The 24,754-nt window shown below is 35.1% G+C and overlaps 1 protein-coding gene across 2 annotated transcripts in view; it reads right to left on the reverse strand.

Moving 5' to 3' along the window:
• Positions 1-8,462: 8,462 nt before the first annotated feature.
• LOC128994195 (autophagy-related protein 13) overlaps positions 8,463-24,754 on the reverse strand; it is a 33,309-nt gene continuing 17,017 nt past the window's right edge. For both annotated transcript variants that reach the window (XM_054418573.1, XM_054418574.1), the window contains exons 3-7: positions 21,595-21,711; positions 18,269-18,479; positions 11,083-11,263; positions 9,585-9,963; positions 8,463-8,896 (exon numbers count right to left, since the gene is read on the reverse strand). In XM_054418573.1, the coding sequence (XP_054274548.1) occupies positions 8,687-8,896; positions 9,585-9,963; positions 11,083-11,263; positions 18,269-18,479; positions 21,595-21,711 (1,098 nt within the window). In that variant the 3' untranslated portion in view covers positions 8,463-8,686. The remainder of the gene's footprint in view (positions 8,897-9,584; positions 9,964-11,082; positions 11,264-18,268; positions 18,480-21,594; positions 21,712-24,754) is intronic.

Genomic DNA, 24,754 nt, shown 5'->3' on the forward strand with positions numbered 1-24,754 from the left:
GCTGGCGCGGAATAGGTCAAAGAAGTTGTCACCGTCGTAGCCACGACCGATGAAATAGTCGGCCAAACGAGCGAAGACGCCGGCCACAATGACGATGTCGTCATCACCGACAGTTCGGAGCTAACCCCAGAACTAGTCGTAGTAATAGCAGACGTAATAGGCGTACCGCCCAGCACAGACGTCGTACTCGTAGTGACAACCATATTTAAAATTCAAATCCCACGACAAATCCGCAAAAATAAGAGCGAAACCAATTAAAATGTATTTAACACCGTTATAATAAATCAAACCAATTATATGCGTGAAAGTCAAACCACAAATACACAATAAGGGTTCTCACTCAAATAATATTCAATGATAAAGCTCAATTAATTAGCAAAATAATATTTACCAACTAATATCTATGTATACAACCACTAAATAAATTAGGGTTCACAACACACCACGCTGTAACAGAAAACAGGTTAGGCCTACCCAACCGACTATAAAATCACAGCAGGTCTGCCTAAAACTCTGCTCAACAGCTCAGGTCCGCAGCCAATCTGCACAAGTCCGCAGCAAATCTGCACAAATAAAATTATTTTGTTCGGGCGCCGTTAATACGTCAGCAACTCAGCACCACTGCCAACCTCAGTCCCTGTTCGGGCGCCATCTTGCGACGATGTTTTCTGCACTGGAAAAATATTACAAATAAGTGCAGTCGTCGCAACCGTTTGCCGGGGATAGCTCAGCCTACAATGGCTGGGTAAAGTTCCAGGGTCTGCGATAAGGTCAGGGAAACCACTAGGCCGATAGCCGGGTCTAACCGGTATAGGACTGGCTCATACACGGGCACTGTGAACAAGTCAAAAACAAGTCACCAAAACAAACGTGCAATAATCACTACCAGGCCTACGCCGATTCTCCACACTCCTAGGGGGTCGTTGCTGACTACGCAACTCGGGCTTCGTCCTAACTATCCAATAGTTAAGCCCAGAGTGCCTAAAACACGGTGAGTTACACGACGACTTGCCAATAAAAACCACAACGCGTGTTATCACCAGGCGGGGTCTACTAGGCCACTATAATCCAATACACAACTCTAATGCCCAAGCTAACAATCAAACAGTTCACTCAATAATCGTACCACATAATAATATACAAGTACACTATAGGTCGAGTGACTACACCACTAGTAGCTGGTCTCAATAAATACCAAGCCAAACAAGCAAAACTAAATGGCAATTGCACTATTAAAATATTGAGCTACTTAGTAGCAGATAAATAAATATTAAATACGTTCCAAACACTAGATAAATATATTATCTGATAGCCGGTACTCCGCTATCCAAGCTACCAAGATAACGTGTTGGACTACCAAACAAGCTGTTCAGGTTAAATTAAAATAATCAACTGAATAAACAATAACAACCCTATTACTGCTACTGCTACTACCAACTTTATGTTACTAGCTGGGCTTCTGTTAATTGGCTAATAATATTAGCTACGAGCCTACTGGCCACGTGTTTCCAACTACGCACGCTAAATCGTGCAGCCTAGGTTTGTCGGGCCTCAGAGTTATTAGTAATATAACTAACTCTAGGTATAACGCAAAATAATATCTACTACAGTCAATTAAATTATATTATTTGCGCTCTAGCACCTGCCCAGAACCGTCAGGAATACACTTTAATATTATTCCTGACTAATATAAATCCTAACTACCGTCAGGCTTTGACCAGCACGGTTACAACTCTAACTATCGCAATAAAATCAGATAATAATATTATCAACTCTTAAACAAAAATGTAAGGAACGTCGTCCACTCACCAATAGTGGGTCTGTACCCAACTTACACCAACACTCGGCGCGATCACACCACCAACGTACTCCGACACCACTGTCACGTACACTCCTCTCTATGTACACCACACCGACGTATCCCAGTCGTCCACAAGACACCACACTATCCTCACTGTCCAGGATCCACGACTCGAATGTCCGTCCTAGGCTATCCTGAAAATCTAGGATATCCCAGGCTTATCGGCACTGATAAGCCGGGTCAAAGGGCGCTCGCTTGCCTCGCTGCCGCCGCTCGCTCACCTCAACAATCGGTGCCCGGCCAAATAGCAAATATTTACCTCCCTAGGAAAATAACTCGTTACAAAGTATCAAGTAACAATTTGTCAGGCCTGTGTTATTTTAGAATGATTTTGGAGTGACTTGTTTCGGCTATTACAGTAGTAAAACATGTCTCACACTGCTTACACTTAACAAAACTTATCATCATTTGCAATATCAAAACAAAAATTACTAAACCAATTTAAAAGCAAAGCATTAACGAAATGAGAACGCCTTCGCAAAGGAAACGCAACATCAATGCGCTCCTGTATTGCGGGTATTGCGTTGACTTTCTGCAGGCGTTTTTCGTACCGGTATATGGATACTACCTTTCTTATATGAATCGAGTAGTTTTTTGATCACCACTGAATCGAATCGGAATTTCGATGCATCGCACACCCCTATTTGCAATAGAAAAGATAGATGTGAGAGTATTGGTAAACATTAGTCCTAGGATTGTTAAAAAAGCTATATAGAGTGTTATGGAATGACTGTGGAAGTTACCCATTTCCCCCCATTACCAATAGAAATTACCATAGATTATAAATACTTACAAAACAATGTAAAAACTTTAATCGTTGGGTAAAACCAGCAACTGTAAAACATGATGACTCATATTCTATTGTGCTACCTTTTAAAACAAATTTGACCAATTGTTTTCCGATCTTGTAATTGTGGAAGATTACTGTGACTAACCTTACTAGTTGATTCATCCTGAATTTTAACTGGGCTATTCTATGTTTGGCCTGAAAGTATCAGGTTGGCAAAACCTTGTAACCTTACTATAGTTCGTCCACAACATTTAGGCAGTTTGAAGGGAAGTTCTCCCACCACTTTTTCCTGCTTAATGTATAGACAGCTGATAGACGTTTTGACATATCTCAGCTGTTGAGCTTTGTTTTAATTGTAGGATCATGACATGGAGATAGATTTCTTCCCCTAAACTTTGTGTGAGTTAGCCAACTAGAGTTTAGAGGCTATTCCACTTCTATTGCACCTTCAATCAGTTTATTATTATAGTTTAGACTTGTTTTGTTTCAAGTAAAAAATCATAAGTTGAGTGGTGTTAGGTGCTACAAGTAATTTCAAGAACAATCTACTACACATTTTTAAATCACAAATTGTCAATTCCAAGTGCTACGCTGTTGCATTAAACTTTTACGCTTATCTTTTAGTTGCCAAATCATCTGCCAGCAACCAACAAAACGAATAAATGCAAATATCCGTCAACAACTTAAGTTTCATACCACAGAGAAGTAAGAATCAGAGGATACATTCAATGGTACACTTATGTGGTGTCTAGCACTAGTTGTTGATGTATAGAGCAAACTCTATTTGTCGTGCTCTCCTTTCCTCCCTTCATCATCACATCTACAGCACTCACGCTGTAGGAAGGCCCTGTGCTAGAGCTGCTATACAAATATGGTATGTGAACATCCCCATTCAGGCTCTTCCTTGCTCGATACTAGTACAGTTCCACCCCAAAATACCAGAGCTAAAAGAGCACAGTTGTCCCATAAGCTTGTATCTTTATCTTACTTCTCTGTGTTTACCAATCATTACGGGGAAAATAAACCCAAATATACTTGCAAAGGAGGTTTATTTGCTAATAGTTTGGTTTTGATTGCATTAAAATTAAACTACACATAAAGCTGTAATAAAATTATTGTATTCTACACTTAACTAAAATAGGGTCAAGCCGCTAGTCTATGATTGATATTTTATGCTTTATAAATCTAAAGAAACCGAATATATCTGTATTGGAAAATATGCAAAATAAATATTAAGTTACATAGCCAATACCAGCTATAGTAAAATGTACATAAAATATCAGTCTTATTACAGAAGTAACTAGAAGCACTGGCATAACCATCCCGGCTAAAGGCACACCATAACCTAACCGTAAGTTGCAACTTTGAGTGGATGAAAACTTGGGCAAAAATAGTCAATTCTTTTAAATGTTTCAGATAATTTTTGTCGACATAACCTCACTTTCCCCATAATGTATTTTCCTAAATCAAATTAACAGTTTCAACCTAAAGTTGATTAAATTATTTTTAACATGCTGCGTCCCTCATATGGTTTCCTGATGTATTAATGAATATATTTTTATCATGTTTTACCTAATACTATTTTGTGAACAGAAAATTTTAAATTATTTTAAAACAAATCCTGTTAAGTTACACACATACAGAAAGGATGAAAAGTTACAAAATTATTAATTTGAGATGCAACTCAATAGAATTCAAGTAAACCATCAACTTACACCCGAGCAATCCAACCATTTTTATTTTGGGTTAACCTCAGAGCTTTCTGCTACATAAAGGTATACTCTTCACTAGTTGTATTTTTTCTATGTTCTATCAGGGAATTATTTTCCACATTAATTCAGATTAGGCCTAGGGGGTTTGTGGAATTATCCATTAGAAATGAGCCAAATCCTTTGCAGGAACATTGGCAATTGGCGGGATTTGAACAAAGGACCTCGGGGACCGAAGTCCCAGTCAAAAGACCAGCTCGTTTGAGGAGAGTACCGCTAAGTTTGATACTGATAAAGAAGATTTTGGAACACACTCAAAATGTTTCTAATAAACTACACGACAGATAATTAAAATGTTATCCAGCTTGACCAAGTCTCCACTCAAAGGTGCAACCATTATTAACTATTAACATGACACAATCATTTTACATCCTAAAATCAGTAACAACTTTCACCTTACAAGAAAAATTTATTTTGTGTAAATTTAGTAAAAATTGTTATTTTAATGTTCAGTTCAGTTAATTTTACTTTAAGAATGTCAAAAAAGTTAGTTAACACCAGTTTGTGAGCTATTATACAAAATATTACTAAAGATTTTTTTGTAATTAAATAGTTATTTGTGTAACTAGTGGTGAAAGTGGCACTTTGCTGCACACGAGAGCAATGTTTACGCACGAGCCGCAGGCGAGTGTGGAATGATCTCGAGTGCAGCAAAGGCCTTTTTCACTCGTGTTACACATTATATTTTTCCTACAGTCCCTATAAAGCATATAAATAATTAGTTAATTAGTCTTTCAAACACTATACAACACGTTTTGAGGTTCAGCTGGCAAAACAAATGGTGCCCTAGAGAAAGTAGTACCCACGGTCCGTATCACTCCGCTATTTTTCCTCGGCAAGAATTGTGCTCCGCGTTTTGAGAATATAGTTCCGTATGATTTTGTAATTTGAAGTGGTTTCCGTGCCTAAAAAAATGCTTTAAAGGTATTTTCTTGTTTATTAAGATAGTAGGAATGTTTTAAAAACGTTTAAAAGAAAAATCCAGAAAGTTCAGAAATACCGAAACTATAAACACGAAATGACAGTTAAATCGTAGTTATAATAGTCAATCAGCTGCTCATAGTATTTTTATCTTAAAGTGTTGCCAACCTATTTCCAAGCGTACACGGATTAGGTGTATACTAGAACCACGCTGTTTTGTGTTGTTTCGTTGGAATCCTGATGTGCGGCAAAGTATAAACCGTACGGCAAAGTATAAACCGTACGGCAAAGTATAAACCGTACGGCAAAGTATAAACCGTACGGCAAAGTATAAATATGCAGCAATTAGAAGCTTTCTGTACTATAAACAGTACAAGGAAACCAACTTTGTCGGGTGACTGTAGGAAAAAGTTCTTTAATATCCTGAAACAATACTTACTCACAACATCTTACTATTGATTGTGGTAAGAATTGAAACATTATATTTTGTCATTAAAAACCAATTTTAAAAAAATCACAAGATATAATTGTAAAAATTAAAGAATTATACATATAATTATTTATATGTATAGCTTGCCTGATGAAACCTAAACTTACAACTTTAAAAAGTTCATGCATTTCAAAATATTTAATCATACTTTCATGAAAAAAAACTGGTGATATGAATTTAAAAATCTTCTGTTTGTTTAAAGGTAAACAAAAGCAATACAAATATTATAAACAATAACAAACCAATGGCACTACATTATTTACAAACTTTCAACAGAAATTAAATGATATTCAATTTTATAACACTGCAAAATATCAAGTGAAATATTATTACTTCGATTTAACAAAAAGTAAAAATATTATATTACATTACTATATTATATGTAGATTAATAATATTTAATATGTCAGTAAACTAACTTGAGCATAAGTATTCACAAAAATGCCATCCCATTTGCATGATTTTTATTGAATTTAAATTTAATTAAAGAACAGTGGTATATGGTACTGAATATAATGTTAAATATTTTAGCCCAAAAACTTGTTTGTAGAATGATAATCCTGCAGTTTAATAAATACTTATCAATATTCATCTTAAATGTCAACACAAATTAAAACAATGCAACACTATTTATTAAGGAATTATTAATTTTTGATACCTTATCAACATTAACATTTATTTTATTAAAGTTTTATAGTCGTGTAAATAACGCAAATATAGAGAATAATTTTAACACGATACCAAATATTTTAGTTTATTTAATTAATACTGTAAAGAGCAAAGAGAAAATTAATTGTGCTCAAAATACAAAATTTATAGAACAAACAACACACATACTTAAACCAGTAAGTACAATAAACTGTAAAGTTTAAACTATTATAAATATTAAATACAAGACATACAAAAGTAAAACAAAATTACCTTGTGTACGCTTATTACATAAAGTACTTATGTAAATTATTTACACAAATAAATAGATTCAAACACACTAGACATGGTTTTATCACAATAAATTTCTTTAGTTCATTAAGGTAACTTATTCATCAACACACAAGCAAAACCTAACAAGCAAGAAATATATGCACCAATAAATTGGTATCCAAAAGACAAATTTACAGCATAGAAACAAGCTTGTAGAAAAAAAGTGTTACAAAAAGATTAAATGTATTGTTGGCTGAGGTCCAGCCACCTAAACAAAAATAGGTACAATTTACAAAAACAATCAATTTAGTTAGTGAATAGGAAAAGATAAGCACCAATTTATTCACTTCAGACTTTCCTTATGTTGTGTATAACTAAAACTCAAGTGTAATTTTTTTACAGAAAATATATTGAAATAGTTTTAGGTTTTAGGGTTTTTAATCGATTTTCAATTGTACATTTAGAATTCTCAATTTTAGCTGAAGTCTATTTTAATAAACATCATGTTGGTTACGTTTGAGTGTACTGTCGACTAAATAAATCTATCTTATTTTAGGTTAGCTTTTATAATTTTTGGTTGTATTACTTAGAATTGATCAATTAAAACAGTTTTCGGTTAGTTAAATATCTGAAAAAAACTAATGTGTCAAACAATATTACGCCCTCTAAAGTAATAACAGGAACATATTTTAAAACCGTGTTAGAATGGAAATGAACGTTCCACATGAAATTGAGCCATCCACAGAGGTTCTTACGTAAATCACTGATTTCTGTCAAAAAAGCCAATTTTTTTACCAAGCCAAAAAAGACAATGTATTGCAAGCTGAAGCATTTTGATGTAATATGAACTGTCAAAGTAACAATAATTAACACGTTGACTGCTGAAAACCTTCACTATGGCGCTCCCTAAACTGCGGGAGGAGCCCTGGTGCGCTACTGAATCAGCGATCGCTAACTGTAATATCATCATTGTAATATCTCAGTAAGACGAACCACAAAAGAGCAGTGATGATTGTTCTGTGTTACCCGGAATGTGGACGTAGTTCAGTGAAACACCGAAAGGGAGCAGCACTGTCTGGATCAATAACCAGAGTCTTTGTAATATGGCTCGAATAGAGAAAATCCCCAAAAAGGGGACAAAATCATTGCCAGACGGGATTTTTCGGGAATGTTTGGTACCAACCTATATCAAAATAAAGTCACATTCTAAGCTACAGCCTGGCAACAATCAACAATGTTCCCGGCCGTGTGCTGGGCTCATACTGACACAATGTTTGGCAAGCGCACACTACTGATATAGCAGTAGGCCGTGAGCAGTGCCAGTGCCGCGCTACTGCTATAGCAGTAGGCCACAGTCAACAAGTTAAGGGAAAATAGGATTTTAGACTGTGAGTAGCACATTCCACCTACTTAAACTATTAACATTTGAAAAAAAAAACACTTTTTTAGCCTCCCTGTTGCATCAAACCTAAGTACTCGTTAAACTAATTATATTTAATTAGGGAATAAATGTGATATTTTTAAGGAGACATTTTAGTGTAAATCCAATTAGGCAAATGGAAATTCGCTTAGTCTGCAGGTTTGCTGCGGTGAGGTTATTCTTTTTTAATCAGTTGGCTACATCAGATCCATATAGATGGGATGTCTACTTCAGTATTCAAAAGTCTAAGCTTACACTTTGTGTAATCCTAACATTTTGATACTTATTGAAACAGTAACATTAAAGAAAAACTCACTTAATCTTCCGTAATCCTTTATAAATATAAAAAAAGGCAGACGCAAATCCAACGAGATAAAACTTTAGACAAAAATCAATCTTTTAAGTTATACACAACATTTTAGAGCACAATTTCCAAACAAAAACCATGTCTACAATCACCCAAGATAGGTTTGTAGCCTGCAGATCAGCAACTAGAGATGATTCTATCACATTGGTTAGTTGTTGTTCTCCCCTTGACAGAAGGAGCTGATGATGTTGTCGTACTCTTGTAAACTAGTCTCGAAGGCCTCCAGTTGCGTGGACAGGTCTCCCAGCTGTTCAGATACTGTCTCCTCTTCGAAGGTTTGTAATGGAGGAGCGCTCTGACACTCCCGGTAGAACAATCCCAGATCTGTATTGGCGTTGGACCCGGCAAATGGTGTTTTCTGTATAAAAAAATAGGTACTTAGTTCTGAAGATGAGTAACTTAATGGAAAACTCAAGTTAAAATCTACGACAAGACCTTTCATCAAGAAAAGTTATTCTTAGGTCTTCTAGGTTGAGTTACTTTTGGTAGGTAGAAAGGTTTAGCTCATCCTTGCTCGTCAAAAGTATATTTCCTGCACAGCGTACTAGAGCTTAAATCGCATGGTAAGCGAGTTTTCTCTGTGCCTTACTTCTCTGTGCTTGCACAAGAAGAGAGTTCCAGACAATCAGCACACAAAATTTTACAACACAATAATTTAATAATTTTTCCATAAAAGGGAGGCTTCTTCACTGCATGGAATTCTTTACTTGGATAAGTTAGTTGGGTCATATAATTATTCAAACAAAAAATTAAAACTGTAGCAGACAAAAATCGTCACTGTTTTTAATCAAGGCAGATCTTAATCAGTGTCTTTACTGGAACATATTTGAAATGTAAATCAATTCTAAACACTTGTTTGCTTCACTCTTTCATTATTATATTGATAAAGGTTAGTTCCACCATATTTTAAATAGTTTTTGGAAGAGGGATGCATGTTTTAATAAAATATCTATTGGGACGTACCTTCAAAATAATATTTTCTCTAATATTGATTAAATAACAATTCTAGTAACTGAATGTTGTACAATATTTGTTACTTCACCCACCAGGTCAACCATGATGAAAGGTTCTTCGTTGTGGGATCCGATGGAGCCACACCTCGGCGTGATGTTCCCGTTCTCACTATCAGCATTCTTCAGACTGTTGTTGTCAGCGTTCTTCAGACTGATGTTGTCTGCATTCTTCAGACTTACGTTGTCTGCATTCTTCAGACTGATGTCTGCCATTTTCGCACATGCGTTGTCTGTGTTTTTCATCGCCGCAAGTGTCGGACTGGTAGAAGGGGTAGGGGGAGACTGTTGGGGTGTTGTCAGCAGGTTGCGGAACGGGATGTCGATAGGTTCTGGTTCTGGGATAACCGGCTTGATGTTGGCAAATGCTCCTATCCTCACCTGTTTTTCACTGATTGACGTTTTCATGTCCAGGCTGAAATTGAGACGAAAACTAGATTAGCTTAGAGTTTAATAAAGAGTTTTCCCATGGAAAACAGTTTAGGAAGTTCATCATGTTTAGCATACAATGGTTGAGAAAAGTTTATAGATTAAAGAGCAACAAAATAAATGAAAAAAAATAATAAAACTGCTTTATCATTGTCTGAATTCTAAATTCCTTTTACTACTAACTTATGCACTTTCCTCTATAGTGAAATAAGATTAAAAGAGTGAGATTTGAAAATGATTGTATTACTTGTGTAGGAATAAAAAATTATTATTCAATCAGTTTTTTTAGATAGACACCACCTAGGTGGGTATTTTAACCCAAATATGAGTGAAGGATGTCATGAGAGGATATGTGTAGCTTTATTGTATTACAGTAGTACTACAATATCCGAATCAATTGGGACCAAAACATTTAGATAGTAAAAAATTTGGATAATTGGATGATTACCTAAATTTGGGGTATTTAACGGAAAATAAGCCAAGCTTTTCCTACTAATCGCAAATGCATCTACGCATCGCGATCAAAAATTCTTTTGCCAAGATTATGATTTTCCGTGACCGAGGGAGATGATGATGTTTATGTCTACAAGACTAGGGAAATATTTGAAATTTTGCCGCTATCATGGAAGACGATGATGATGTTACTTTGACCACGGGAGATGATGTCTACACTGCCGCAAAAGAGGTATTGATTAGCCGAGATCACAGCTTCCGTTTCAGCCTTCTTAAATGTGATTCTGTCTGTTAACGATAGGATATTGTGCCTATCGTGTTGATACATGCCGAAGAGGCCACGGAAGCAATTGACAGCATAACACCTGGTGGTGTATTGTTTGCTACATGGTAGTTGACACATTTAATCCCATCATCGGCAAATCACAGCCATAAATCTACAGTGTGTGTAAGGCTAAACCTAAGACATTACTGATGCCCCAGATAATGCTTTTGGCAAATGGAATATTCCGAGTGATCCAAAAAGTCCAAAATTGGCAGAATACACCAAATTACACAGGCGTAGTATGAGATAGAAATTGTTGGTGACTCATGATAATGAGAACCAGTAACTAGATAGCGTTACATGATACAGGGGTGAAGAACTACTAACCAGTTCTTTGTGTTATCAGTAGGACTAGGCTCAGGTCTGAAGTGATCACTCTTCACCATGATGGTAGAGTTGTTGGTGTGGTCTGGAGAGATGGTCAGCTTAGTCCTGTATGCTACAGACATGTGTAATGTCCCTAGACTGGTGGCTACTTGTCCTACGTTCATCTGAGTGTATCCCTTCCCTGTAACAGACAGTGGCTATGTTAGACCATGATGGTAGAGTTGTTGGTGTGGTCTGGAGAGATGGTCAGCTTAGTCCTGTATGCTACAGACATGTGTAATGTCCCTAGACTGGTGGCTACCTGTCCTACGTTCATCTGAGTGTAGTCCTTTCCTGTAACAGACAGTGGCTATGTTAGACCATGATGGTAGAGTTGTTGGTGTGGTCTGGAGAGATGGTCAGCTTAGTCCTGTATGCTACAGACATGTGTAATGTCCCTAGACTGGTGGCTACCTGTCCTACGTTCATCTGAGTGTAGTCCTTTCCTGTAACAGACAGTGGCTATGTTAGACCATGATGGTAGAGTTGTTGGTGTGGTCTGGAAAGATGGTCAGCTTAGTCCTGTACATGCTACAGACATGTGTAATGTCCCTAGACTGGTGGCTACCTGTCCTACGTTCATCTGAGTGTAGCCCTTCCCTGTAACAGACAGTGGCTATGTTAGACCATGATGGTAGAGTTGTTGGTGTGGTCTGGAAAGATGGTCAGCTTAGTCCTGTACATGCTACAGACATGTGTAATGTCCCTAGACTGGTGGCTACCTGTCCTACGTTCATCTGAGTGTAGTCCTTTCCTGTAACAGACAGTGGCTATGTTAGACCATGATGGTAGAGTTGTTGGTGTGGTCTGGAGAGATGGTCAGCTTAGTCCTGTATGCTACAGACATGTGTAATGTCCCTAGACTGGTGGCTACCTGTCCTACGTTCATCTGAGTGTAGTCCTTTCCTGTAACAGACAGTGGCTATGTTAGACCATGATGGTAGAGTTGTTGGTGTGGTCTGGAGAGATGGTCAGCTTAGTCCTGTATGCTACAGACATGTGTAATGTCCCTAGACTGGTGGCTACCTGTCCTACATTCATCTGAGTGTAGCCCTTCCCTGTAACAGACAGTGGCTATGTTAGACCATGATGGTAGAGTTGTTGGTGTGGTCTGGAGAGATGGTCAGCTTAGTCCTGTATGCTACAGACATGTGTAATGTCCCTAGACTGGTGGCTACCTGTCCTACGTTCATCTGAGTGTAGTCCTTTCCTGTAACAGACAGTGGCTATGTTAGACCATGATGGTAGAGTTGTTGGTGTGGTCTGGAGAGATAGTCAGCTTAGTCCTGTATGCTACAGACATGTGTAATGTCCCTAGACTGGTGGCTACCTGTCCTACGTTCATCTGAGTGCAGCCCTTCCCTGTAACAGACAGTGGCTATGTTAGACCATGATGGTAGAGTTGTTGGTGTGGTCTGGAAAGATGGTCAGCTTAGTCCTGTACATGCTACAGACATGTGTAATGTCCCTAGACTGGTGGCTACCTGTCCTACGTTCATTTGAGTGTAGCCCTTCCCTGTAACAGACAACGGTAATGAATAATACTGTACACACATTACATCAACGTGAAATAAAATTACTCGAACGTTACCACCCTTCAATTTAAGGACTGATAAGAACCATTAAGCTACATGGGTTGAATGTACAGTTTTAAAAAGTTGTTTTGTTAAATTTGTTGTTTGGGATGGATGGCAAATTACATTTTTGTAGAAAATATATATTTTTGATCTTTTGACAGAATTACATTCAATTTGGAATTTTTTGGGAGGGTATTTGTTCCTACAGTCTGCAATTTCGCCGCGATCCCAAATGAAATGTTTATGATTTAACCGGTACGGTAGGTGTGGGTGATGTTTCCACGATCACGTAAGATTATTATAGCAATTTTGACGGTATGGTGGAGGGTGATGATGTCTCCGTGGTCGCGGTAGACGTTCAAGTTTTTGCTGGTGTTGCAGAAGAAGATATAAGTTCCTGTGCGTTTGCTGGAGATCGTAAGGTAGTGCCCTGATCTGGATACAGCACGGACTACATGAAACATTGTCAATTGCAATTTTCAAGATATTTAATACAAACTATAGGTTTCCTTGGTGCACACCAAGGAAAATCTCTTCCTGTTAATTAGGATGGAAATAAATCACTTTCCCTCTCGAGCTTAAAGTACAAACCAAAGCCCAGTTGGAGTTATCTTAATTTTAGGGGAAAACAATAACAACCAAAACTCTTAAAACTCGATTTTTCATTATTAACAGTTAGGCCTACACTATTTTAACATTCTCCCTCATTGCATAGTATATGAAGAAAGTGTGGTTCGTCAAAAATTTCATTAAAGATTTTGATGAAAATTTGGGTATTAAATTAAGGTATCACCGAAGTTTTTTTTATTTTCTAGAAATTTTGATTTTTAGTGATGATTCTTCCTATATAACCCCAAAAATGACAGAAATAAGGATTTTCACTAAAAAGGCTTAAAGGATTATGATTCAAATTTGTACAAATTAGACCTACATTAAAATTACATGTAGGGAGTTTGTAAATAAATACAAGGTTTTAAATAGATTTACAATGCATGATTTTTACAATTTGTAGCACTTTAAACTTTGGTTAGTGTCTGGACTCTTAAACAAGAATCAACAAATTCATGAACCGTGGAAGGGTCTTGTTGATAAAATGAACCAAAGGCTGCGGTAACAACACGAAGAGATATCTTATCTTACTAATATTATAAATGTGAAAGTTTGTGTGTTTGCTTGTTTGTTTGTTTGTGTGTTTGAAGTTCAATCACGCATAAACCACTAGACAGATTGGGCTGAAATTTGGCATGATGATAGCTTGTTTCAACTCAAAAAGTTGGTTCTATAATATGGAAAAGCATTAAAAAGTTATAAGATTTACCAACAGGGTGCAGCACTATATTTTTTTTTTAATTTATGAAAACAGCTAATTTGAACTAAGCAGCAACAAAAAACTGTGATTCACAATGAGAACTGTCAAAGAAGGATTGTTTACAGTTATGTTTATGTTTTTCATTTCATGAATAATTTGTGTAATTTTGCGAATTGTTGATAATTTATTTTTCTCTATTGTTTAGGTGAAGTGGTAGAACATTGTGGCTATGGTAGATGTGTAATACTATAGAATACTGTAAATTTAAAAAAACAAACTTTATCAAACTGCGTTCTCCCTTATTGCAAACGCAAAGCTTGAGTATAACTACAATAAGCATTTTATACTTATATTCCAACCCCGTACGAAGGACACTCTGCTAGTTATTAATATTCCTAAGAAGTGGAACAACAGCTGAATTTTATTAATTAGCACTAATTAGGCTACGTAGATTAAAATTATATGTGTAAGGAGGAAGGACAGGTGAAACAATCATATCAAGTGTTAATGTCCAATGGAAAAAAAATATCTTTTCAATGCCATGTCAGAGGTGAACGAAGACAAAAACTTTGGTTGCTATCTCGTTCTATAACCTTTAACATGTGATAAAATATGAACCGATCGACAATACGTCAATATTTTTGTAACTCTGACGCTACTAGGAATATCAAAACAAAATCCAGAAATAAATAGGTGCGATAACCTAACTTTAACCGAGGAAGGCTTAAATTTATCACTTGGGCTATTCTTAATGTATCAATATCACTTATCAAAAATTTAGGATGGTAAAAAGATAGTTGTTACATATTAGTACTCCTTGTGTAAATGATTTTTCCCCATGACTTGTAGAATATTAGAAATTTTTCAAGGAGAAAGGAAGGGTACACAACTAACTCCCCTGAAGAAAGTCCCAGGAATTTAAAAAACACAAAATATTAACACATATAAACTAATATTTCGTCCTTTCTCAGGGGCTTCTATAGAGGTAGAATGCTTCAAAATATAAGTTTAAATGTAGTACTTTTTTGTGTTTTTTTTAACTTCCTGGGACTCTCTCTCTTTAGGTGATAAGTCGTGTATCCTTCATTTCTCCTAAACAAGTTTTTAAAGCTAAACTTTTCCTTTTAAAATAATTAGTGTTTAATAAATGCAAACCCTTTTTAATTACAATTGTATTTCAATTTATTTGAAAAAGTGATGACGTCATTACTTTTAATCGGTTAACCGCACAATGATAGCCAGAAAATGATAAAATTAATTTATACAATTCCCAACAGTTTGGTCAGAACATCCATTTTTTTTTATGCCAATTGAGTAAAAAATCACAACAAAAAATATTAAATGATAAAAATAAAAAAGCTATGGGTATTTAAGTATTTTATATTAAGAAAGCAATGTGACAAGTTCATGTAAATAGGGAAACCCAAGTACCAGGTACGACCGGTATAACCAAGGATAAGCCAGCGACAACCGGTTTTCTTGACAATTGACTCTTGGTCTACACCATTGCAACTACTGGAGCCGGCAGATAGAGAAATCTGTCTGTGTTACGCAACACAAACAACATCCGTATACCTTGTGAATCTTGCACACATTGTGCTGTCTAATGGGTTTATTGCTCTCTTTCAAACATGGAAAGTTAGTTTTTGGATTGTTGAAATTATGACTTATGGCAATTCAAAGAATATGTTTGGAAAAAAGAAAAAAAGGTACTATATGATGTTCATTTTAACATATTTTATAGTAAATAATCTGCATGTCTTAAATTTGTGCATGATGTAGGCCTATTGTGAACGAATAAATAATTAATAATTTCTATTCAAAATAACTCGCTAAAATAATATTAAAACGGTTATAATACTACCAAAAGTAATATAAAATATAAAACAAAATTTATTTTACAGCTAATTGTGAACAAATCTGTTGTTTTTAAACTACCGTATGTCCCATAAGGAGTCAGCAGAAGTAGGTAATATCTACTACAGGGAATATTTTTTATCAACTTGTTAAAGTTTGAAGAATGAATCTAATTGGAAATGGTACTCTCTATTTATACGACCCAAGCACCGCAATTGATAGCAATTATTGATCCTATAATTTGTTTGTACATTATTTGTTGATTTATTTAAACTTTCCATTAATCATATTCTATCTGTGATGAATTAGCACACAGAACAAATTAGGGCCATTAAAAGTTTGTTTAATAATAGGCTACATATAAAATAAATTTATGAAACTTCATGAAAAAATCCATGTGCATTAAATAGAAAATATCCTATGTACAAAAGCAAAACCTTATACAAAGCTCAGCATGAACACCCACTGATACAACAATTTTTATCACAACAGGAAACATTGTTATCTGACTGAACTATTTTTATCTGTCAGCGAAAACAGTTTCAGGGACCGAGTATGAATCTAACTGTTTCACAGAGATGTGTCAACGATGAAACAAACACTCACAATCAACAAACATACCTTGACAGTGAATCAGAGATCATGACTAACTGACTTATCACTGAAAACGTTGTTATCATTGAACAATGCCATCCAAAGTTTACTACATCATTGTGTCGGCAAGTTATATTAGACAGATAAATACCTGGTATTATGACCCACATGCTTATCCGTCTTCTAAGATTTATAGGCATGGTGTTGCAGATGTTTTTAGTTTCAACCACACAAAAAAATAACAAGTTAAACTTAATTTACTATTACTTCTGTTACAATACTAAATTTAGGCGGTTTTAGGGTAAGAAACTTAAAAACAATATCCCAACAGCTGAAGTTTGCCAAAACGTCAATTAGCTGCAGCTTACATTTATCAAAAAAAGTGGTGGGGGAACTTCCCCTCAACCCGCCTAAATTTATAGTATAACTAAACATCAGTTCACAAATTAAATTTAAAAGGAGTTAGTTTTACAGGTTTTGATTTGCAGTAATGTAATTTGACAAGTGCCTGAACTTGTCTAAAGAAGGCTGATTAATGTTGAGTCAATCCTAAAGTAAATTTAGAGAGTGTGAAGGTGAACCAGGTCGCTATCCAACATTTAGATAAATCACTGTTTTAGAAAAAAGATCAAGAATAACATTTCTGGTAGAAAGATATCACAAACTGATATTAAACCCTTTTCAGTCAAAAAATTACTGGTACACCGAATATCCAATATTTGTGTGTCAATCAATCATCCAAAACCTTTAGGTAGCCTACGTTTTGTAGATGTAACAAATTTATTTTACTATAAGCATAAAAAAATTAAGCGAAATTATTATTTTCAATAACCGATACTCATTGCTAATAAACTTACGAAAATTGTGTCAATGTCAAAAACTGTTTCAAGACACAATGTTGTAACACACACAAAATATGCACAATCACATCTCAATACGCTGATGTTATAATTATAATTCCATGAGTCAAACAACATTTGACACAGGTTGAAGATAATGATGGCATGTTCGGATCCACAGGCTGGCCTTGCAGCTGTAGCAGACGACATGCTAAGTTGAGCATGATATCTGGCCTCAGATTGGCCGAATTAGCAGACAGTCTTGTTTCTTTCCGGTAAATAAGCCGCAGTAATGATTTGCTAACTACTATATACTACATCCGACTGAAATCTCAAACCTACTTACTTTCTTACTTAGTTGCAGATTCTTTTCCTACAGGCTATTTTTTTAAGTCTTTTGTGTATGTTTTGAAAGTGTTTAAATAAATTAAAAATTATAAAAATGTGTGGGGAAAGGATAACAAATTTATTTCAAAACACTTTCCAATTTTGTTTACAACCACTAAATGATTTAGGTACGTCCTTTTTTCATCTTAAGACATGGTCGGATTCCAAAGCAGGATACTTCTGTTTTACTAATCAATGATCAAACTAAGACACAAAACTTTTACTTACGATCCCCGATTTATTTGTTTAACTCTTATTTTTATCTGGAAACCTTCCAAAACAAACTTTTACTAACAAATAAGCCAATGAACTCCCAACTCTGCTTTTGGCCAATTGTAAGGTGTTTTTTCATTGCTTTATAGACCCAAGTTTCAATATGAACTCTTTATGTATGTATGTTTACTTTAGAGTATTTCCGAGTGTGTTGCTAGCCTAGTGGATAGGGTCTTGGGGTTTAGTGTGGGAGGGACAGGTTCGATTCCCGTTAAACACCAAAAATTTTAGGGTTTGAATCACTTTACTTTCATGATACGTAACTCCTTTATACAAAACGCCACTAGCTGAACCAAAAAAAGACAACTTACCAAGGCCATACAACTGTGGCTCCCCGACGTAGATCCTGTAGCACATGACGTAGTCTGACTTGTTCCGGGACAACTTGTACGCTCGGGTGAGGGTGACCAGGGACTTAAGCAGGATACCCATCCGGGTGTACAACGGGTATGTCACCCGCATGGTCGGGTCGATCAGGTCTGTCCGGATACCAATACACCATGTCTCCAATGTCATCGTCTCCTGTAATGTGAAACGTTCAAACAGTGTTGATAAGTTAATCAGTTATAATTTGAGTTATTATGCTGAACCATCATGAACTTAATGTTCCTGATCTTAGGATAAAATGTTTATCCCTTATACAGTATGAAATATTATAAAACACAGTTACCCGTTGATACCCGTTGTTGACTAGAATGTTTTTAATAGACTTATATATGTATATGTGTGTGACTTATATATTCATAATAGTTTAGTAAATATAAGTTCAAATTGTATCCTATGACTCTGGTTTTGTTCATAGCCTAAACATACAGTATACTACAAATTAAGCATAAGAATATGTTGATCTGAAATGAAGTAAATAGCTTTAAGACAATTATAGTGAGTTTATAAGCGTATTACAGGCTATACAAAATTCATTCCAAAATATCTTTAAAAAAAAAATTTTCCCTACCTTCAGCGATCAATTGTACAAGTTCATTAAAAATTACCGACCCTAATAATTAATTACATGTTTGAGTTAAGCATGTTAAGCATTAAGCATGTTTGAGTAAACAATAGTTGTTTTTCATTCCATCAAGCAGTTTAGGAAACAACGGCAATTGTAATGTAAATGTTTCATGCTATCAATCACAAGGTAAGTGAGTATGTGAGTGGGCAACTAGGGCAGACAATTAGATCTGGCAGACAGTCTGGGCTGCAACGCTACGACTTGTACGGCTTCAATGCATTTCAACCTACTCTACACTAACTGGATATGCTGACCTAGGCTAAGCAAACCATCTACTAACCAACTAACCGAGATCAAGAAATAATCTACTAGTTCTCCAGGTTACAAAAAAAATCTTCTATTGGAAATAATTAAGTTTTTACATCAAAATTTCAAGTTTTTGTACACTGACACATTTTTTTCTTCTTCTTCTAACCAAGTTTTTATAAAATTTAACTCTAAATTGACTCTATTGACCAACGCTAGAGACAAGTTTTGGAAATAATAATGCTTTCCTAGTGAAAAAATTTAACCAAGTTGAGTAACCAAAACCAAGTAAGTTTTACAACCAATCAATAATATCCAATGTTTTTCTAGCAACAAACTTTTCCAATTCATAGTGATTTTACTGTAGGCTTTGATTTTTTGTCAATCACTAATTATTAATTGGTGCTAGCCCTTTGTTCCATTAATGTATTGATAAATAACCCACAATTCCACATTAACAAACAATAATTTATAGGTAAAGTAATTATTTAAAAAATTTTACATAATATTAATAAAAACAAAAAACACTGAAATAGAAATATTATTATGATAACTCCTTCAATATTAATAAAATAGCCTACGTTGTAGAATTTAAGTTGCATATTCAAGAATGAACACTTACTGACATATGTTTTACATGAAACTACAGATCATTGATTGACAACAACATTAATGCAATTTCAAGTGATCTAGATCAGTAAGACCTTGAAGGCCGTTTAACAATCGGTTTGCAACTAAGTTACACATTCTGCAGTCCACTTTGCAATGCAAGCTCACTGTATCTTAAACATCAACTTAATGAGTTAACAACAAAGCGATTTCATTGTGGGGAAAATACTGTTGACGTGTTTTTATAAATATTAGTCCATCCTTTGAAAATCAGTATACTATTTGGGGAACGAAACCGTAAAGATAAGACTAATAATCAGATTTGACTCTATTTAAAAATCAGGAAGGAAGAAAAGTGTATTTCACTTTATAAATTGACATTCAAACTTTTTAAGTAGGCCATGACCAAGGCTTATAAACACAAGAATGTGTAAAAAATGCTAACAGCAATAGTTAGGTAGTTCTGTACTCAACTCAATGTCACAGCTAGTTAGCTCTGAGTTGTTATTTTTTGAATGATGTAGCCATCAGCAGATTTTCTGTCCTTGGTTTAAAGATGGAACAGCTTTGCAAATGAACCCTTTAAGGCATTTCCGTTTGGTTGTTTAAATTCTCTGACAACACATAGTATAGGCTATGGAGAAAGTATTGTTTTTCAAATAGTACCAGTATCATAAACTTTTGAGATGCCCTAACTTTTGATTTTAATCTGGTAATAAATTATCAGGTTTTTCCTACAACCACTGTAACAAAAATAGGCTACGGCTTTTTCATCATAAAACAAACAGCTGTTTTAATACATGTGTTGTGGGTCTAAATTAGTATTTTTACTCCCTAGAGAGTAAAACTCAACCGTTGTAAGCCATGTCAATTTCATTTATTTTTATTTCGACAAGTTCATCTATGAATGAATGCTGTTTTATCTAACGTTCTGCCAACAACCTGATGATGTACCCTAGTGGTATGAAACAGCTGTAGTTGTACTAACTACACATGGATCGTTCAACGCAAAAAGGTAAAATAAACCATTTTTAATACACGTCAATTTCAATTGTAAGCAATCACATGGATAAAAGTTATCTATTTATCAATTAATTTATTGGATTATATTTTAGCTTATTGTTGCGTTCTTGTCAATTAATTTTGATATATCAATGGTATAATGTATAGTAACACAATGGTAATTGACAAAATGATTGAATCACTTACTAAACAACTACTTATTTACATTTAGCAGGATTGAAAACAAGTCGTTTTAAGAGGTTTATGAAAAGTGTTTTTGTTTTTTTGCTTAGTTTATTAATTAGTGATGCAATATGACAAAAAATATATTTCATCAGGAAAAAAAAGACTTGAACCCTCACTGATTTTTCTCGGCTTCGCCTCCATCGTGAAACTTGAGCTTAAGTTAGAAAAGAGTCACTTTTCACCCTAATGATAAAATATACTATTCAGTAATGCATTTATATGCCTGAAAAAAAAAACACAATGCCATTTTACAATGTTAAATAATTCACACCACAAGTTGGTTGCAAAACCAGCAACAAGTATCGTCAAAAACAAAGATAATTGACTATCGGCAAAATCTTTTTTTGAAATTAACTTCCAACGGTTCTTACGATTTTGGTAGATCCTGACTTCAAATTGGAGGGTGTCTAACTTAGCTGACTCAATTAACATCTGGTTCAAACTAGTCTATAGTTTTCCTCGAATCTCATCCAAAACACAACAATACAACTTGTACAGTCAGTTTAGAGTTGTAACACTCACCTGGTCGCTAGTCCGTAGAGAGATCTCCACACACAGCGGCAGCCGAGAGCCAGCTGTGTTCATAGCCTTCTTAGCCTCCGCCAACACCTCAGGCAGGTCCTTTATAGCCAGGTTGAACTGCAACAGAAGAGGCATAGCTATAGAGTACACATTCATAAAACAAGGATTTGGTAAAAATACTTTACCCGACTGAATCTGTTGCTTTAAGTTGATACATCATTGTTGAGCTATTGAGAACATTAGGTTAATTTTCTATATTTAGAATCAGAGGTAGACTGTGAAAATAGGTTGCATCCACTAAATTAATTCCAAGGATTTTTACAATCTAGGTATAATATGCATTTAAAAAATGTTATTTTAGCAAATCTTTCACATAGGGAATAAGCTATTACCTTCTGTATCCAATAGTCAATGCTATTACCGTACTCATGGTAAGACCTTGACCTGGGACCGGTTTACATTTTTGTTTTTAGGTCCCCAGGGGCCAAAAACACCCTCCGTTCAGATTCATATAGGCCTAGGCCTATATCCGTCTGTTAAAGCAATAACTCGAGCAAATATGATCCAATTATGTAGAAATTTTTTATAAACCATGTGAACCTACATTTATTCTAACAAGTTTGTGAACCAGCATGGGAACTATGGAAAATGGGTTTTTTGGGTAAAAATTCCTTTTTCCCATTTTTGACCCTGAAAATAAAAAATACCCAATGTTTTCCTAACCATTTTGTGGAGCATAGTAAAACAAATGAAACATTTTTGCACTTAACAGTTAAGAAGAAAATTTCAAAAACTGTTAATTTAAAATCCTGTTATTATTCTTATGGAGAAGTTAACTGATATAAGTTTGCTTTTTTATTTAATTATTTTGGTTAAATTTTAAAAATATATTTATTTCATACTAAACTATTAACTTTTTACTAAAGAACACTACACTACATTTCCTATAGCAGCAAATCTAGGGGAGAGGGGTATTTATCTTAAGAATATACTGTCGTTTCTTGTAGGACTTACTACAAAAACAGAAAGCCCACATAGGTTAATAAAAAACTCCAGGATAAGAAAATCTGTTTTGTACCATATTCTACAGTACCTAAAGAGGTTTTATTCAAGAGACCTACCACAAAAAGTACTAATTCCCGTCTTTCACAATGATAATTTAATCCAACACTCAAACAAATTTTCTCAAGTACAAGTACACAAGATAAGAGGGTTATCTCAAAGAACAAGATAACAACCATCAACAAAGTTTACTTTTCATCAGAGACAGAAGGTAGTTAGAGTTACAACCAGTACTTAGACAGACAGATTAGTTGGACACTATGATGAATGAATGAGTCAGGAAGGGCCTTGGGTACAGTTACAGTTTGGCCAGCTCACTTGGCGGCCGTAGCCGTGTAGCCGTGCTACCCACACCGGCTATCCTACACTCACACACCCACAGACACACCCACTTGGCTTCCTCTCACTGATCTGGTTTCTTACAAGTGCCTATCCGTATCTAATCCTAATAGAAGAAATGTTTGCCTGCATGCTTCATTAAACATGGTCCTATATATTTTTTGGGGATGGCTCATTTGTTTTTTATTGAATGATCAAACTAGATTATAGTTCACTAAAAAATTACAAAAAATTGTATGAATTAAAATTTTTCAATTGGTCTTTTGGTTTTGACAAACCATGATAAGAAACACCTTTCACTACACTGTATCAGTAACTTTTATTCTGTCGACTAAAAGTAAAGACACTAAAATATCATCAACTTTCTCAATTTACAAACAGTTTTATTTTTAACTAGCTATTTTTAAATAGCCCTTGGCATTCAACTTTCATTTACATGAAAATCGTAAAACAACATACACAAATGGTGATACGATTGTCATCATATTTTATACAAGATTTAATAAAACATTTCAAGCGTAATGATTCAAACTTTTAACAGCCAGTGTGTCATCTAACATTACATACCATATAATTACCTACATGAAGTGACTAATTACAATTATTTATCACATGTAGCCCAACACTTGTGCTGTAGGCGCCAGACAAGGTCACCACACAAGTGTTCACTGTCAGATGGTTTGTCACTGTAGGCGACATGTAGCTTATCACGTCAGATAACCGGCCAGAGTTCATCAAATCTAATGACCACTGAAGGCTCTCTCAGCGTTGCAACATGTTGATAAACTTAAATGAAAACAATTTTTCAAGGTTGGACAAATACCATTGGCTTTTAGCGAATTTTCTATAGGGAATTTAAGCTATTACTGTAGGTTTCATGGTAAGACCTGGACTCGGGACCGATTTACTTTTTCGTTTTAAGGTCCCCAGAGACCAAAAACACCATCCCTTCAAATTCATATATGTATTTATATATGTGTCTGTTAGCACAATAACTTGTGCAAAAATGATGATTTTGATGAAATTTGGTAAAAACGAGTTCGCAAATCAGCACGATTGGACCATGGGAATGAGGGTTTATGGGATGAAAATGGGGTTTTTCCATTTTTTACCCTAAAAACATAAAATTTTCCAATTTTGCAGATGGACTTGGAACAGATTAACAGATTGTAAAGAAAAGGAAGATATAAACAAAATGTTTACAACTTTGATGTAGTAATATTATGAAACTGTTCTCTTGTCTCTTTGATAATGAAAACAGAGCCTTTACTGAGGAAAAATAAAATGAACTTAAATCCACAAGTCAACCAACATCAGAAGAGGAACAAATATTTTTTTCCTAGAAAACTAAAAACCTTTAAGTGAAAAACAAATTGATCACTAATCAAAAACTATTGCAAATACGTTAGTCGAATGTTGTGAATTATTTTAGAAAGGTGTTTGAAAGGCATGTGAGAGGTTGCAGCCTGGAGTCTGGAGGTAAAGTAGCCTTGAGTGTTAAGTGTACGCAGGAAACGCCGACATTCCTAGTCTGGTCGCATGCCAGAAACGTGTGGAAATCAGTTTGTGAAACCGACCAAGTGTTAACCAGATGTTGACAATAAAATTACTGATTGCAATTGTCACTTCCTCAAAGAGATAAGTAGTGTGTTGTATTCTGACAATTTCCTCGTAATGATAGTGAAACTGGTGTGTTTGAGGTTAAATAAAGTGATAAGTGGAATAGGAAATATTTTAATATTGTATTACTTTCAATCGA

The sequence above is a fragment of the Macrosteles quadrilineatus genome, unplaced genomic scaffold, assembly GCF_028750875.1.
Source record: "Macrosteles quadrilineatus isolate MER2022 unplaced genomic scaffold, UCM_ALF_1.0 Scaffold_5__1_contigs__length_97177068, whole genome shotgun sequence".
Lineage (NCBI taxonomy): Eukaryota > Metazoa > Arthropoda > Insecta > Hemiptera > Cicadellidae > Macrosteles > Macrosteles quadrilineatus.